This window comes from Gavialis gangeticus, unplaced genomic scaffold (assembly GCF_001723915.1).
Source record: "Gavialis gangeticus isolate Ggan-Ray unplaced genomic scaffold, GavGan_comp1, whole genome shotgun sequence".
Lineage (NCBI taxonomy): Eukaryota > Metazoa > Chordata > Crocodylia > Gavialidae > Gavialis > Gavialis gangeticus.
This window is the reverse complement of record NW_017729022.1, coordinates 37246531-37247993: the sequence shown is the minus strand read 5'-3', so window position 1 is coordinate 37247993 and position 1463 is coordinate 37246531. Positions and strand designations below refer to the sequence as shown.

The 1463-nt window shown below is 60.4% G+C and overlaps 1 protein-coding gene across 1 annotated transcript in view; it reads right to left on the bottom strand.

Moving 5' to 3' along the window:
* Nucleotides 1-1123, bottom strand: part of MYF5 (myogenic factor 5) — a 5592-nt gene extending 4469 nt beyond the window's left edge. Inside the window, exon 1 of the mRNA XM_019515791.1 lies at nucleotides 33-1123. Coding sequence (XP_019371336.1) covers nucleotides 33-518 — 486 coding nt within the window. The 5' untranslated portion in view covers nucleotides 519-1123. The remainder of the gene's footprint in view (nucleotides 1-32) is intronic.
* Between the last annotated feature and the right edge of the window lie 340 nt (nucleotides 1124-1463).

Sequence of the window (1463 nt, the reverse complement as noted above, 5' to 3'; positions counted from 1 at the left end):
CCCCTCCCCCCCCCAACCCCCGCCCCTCTTACCATGCCGTCCGAGCAGGGGGACGCGGGGCTGGCGGGCTCGGAGCGGCCGTAGTAGCTGTGGACCTGCTCCCGCAGCAGGTCCTGGAGGCTCTCGATGTAGCGGATGGCGTTGCGCAGGATCTCCACCTTGGGCAGGCGCTGGTTGGGGTTGGCCGTCGTGCACCTCTTGAGGGTCTCGAAAGCCTGGTTGACTTTCTTCAGCCGCCTCCTCTCCCTCATGGTGGCGGCCTTCCTCCTGTCCGTGGTCGTGGACTTCCTTTTGCAGGCTTTGCAAGCCCACAGGAGGCAGTGGCCGGCTTGGTGGTGGCCCGTGGGGGCTCGGACGTGCTCGTCCTCATCGGAGCCCGGCGGGGCTCGTGCGCGGGCTCCCGAGGGGGACACGCGGTGCTCCAGGCCCTCGGCCAAGCCCCGCTCCGGGGAGGAGAGGCAGGAGCTGTCGTAGAAGAACTCGGATGGAGAGAACTGGCAGGCGTCCATCACCTCCATCCTAGCAGCGGGGGAGAAAGAGGGCTGGGGAGTGCGGCCTGGGGGGCACCCACCCTCGCTTCCCCCGGGCGGTTATTAGTGGCCGGAGGCTGTGTCCTCTGGCTCCTTATATACAGCGGTTCTGGGGGGCTGGTCCGCTCGGCTAGCACGTCCCATCGCATCCCCTCCTGGGGCTGCCTGGGCAAGCCCCCTCCGCGCGCACGCACACGTCTCCCCGGGAGACAGCTCCTCCACCCCGCGCCGGCCGAGCCGCTCGTCGCACCCCAGAAACCTGGCTTTAAAAAAAGAAATACAAGATGGACGGGTTAAAAAAACAAACATAAGGTTGGGGGGGGGGCGAATCGAAATCGCGGAGATGTACAATTTTGTGTAAAAAGAGGGTTAAAACCACCCGCCCGTCATCCACTCCCCGTTTGATTCCTCCTCCGTGCTGCCCCGGGGAGAAGTCAGGGCAGCGCCCCCGGCCCTGTAACACATGGGGAATGGCTTTAGCCCGTTTTACAAGGCAGCCGGTGCTTCCAGCTGGAAGCCGCTTGTGATCTTGCCCTGGGACACGCATTGCCCCTTGATTCAGTGATTTGACAAACACAGCTGTAAAAAAAAAAAAAAAAAAAAAAAAAAAAAGGAAAAAGCACTAGAAGAAGAAAACAGTTCAACAGAGCAGAGACATGATGCGTTAATGCGAGGGAGAAAAGCATGCCAGGTAGCGGTCAGATGTTAGTGGTCCCTAATGAGGTACTCACAGAAGGAGACTGTATCTGTTTGCCGAAGGAAAAAAAAAAACCCTGCTCCTCCACTCTCCTGGCCTCTCCCTGAGATGACCTGATGCTGCCAGAGACACGACTGTAGGGCCCTGCTCTGGGCCGGCTAATTTTCTGCTTTCAGGCAAACTTGTACCGTTACAGATGCGTCCCAGCTGCCAGGGCAGCCACCCCCTCCTGGCAG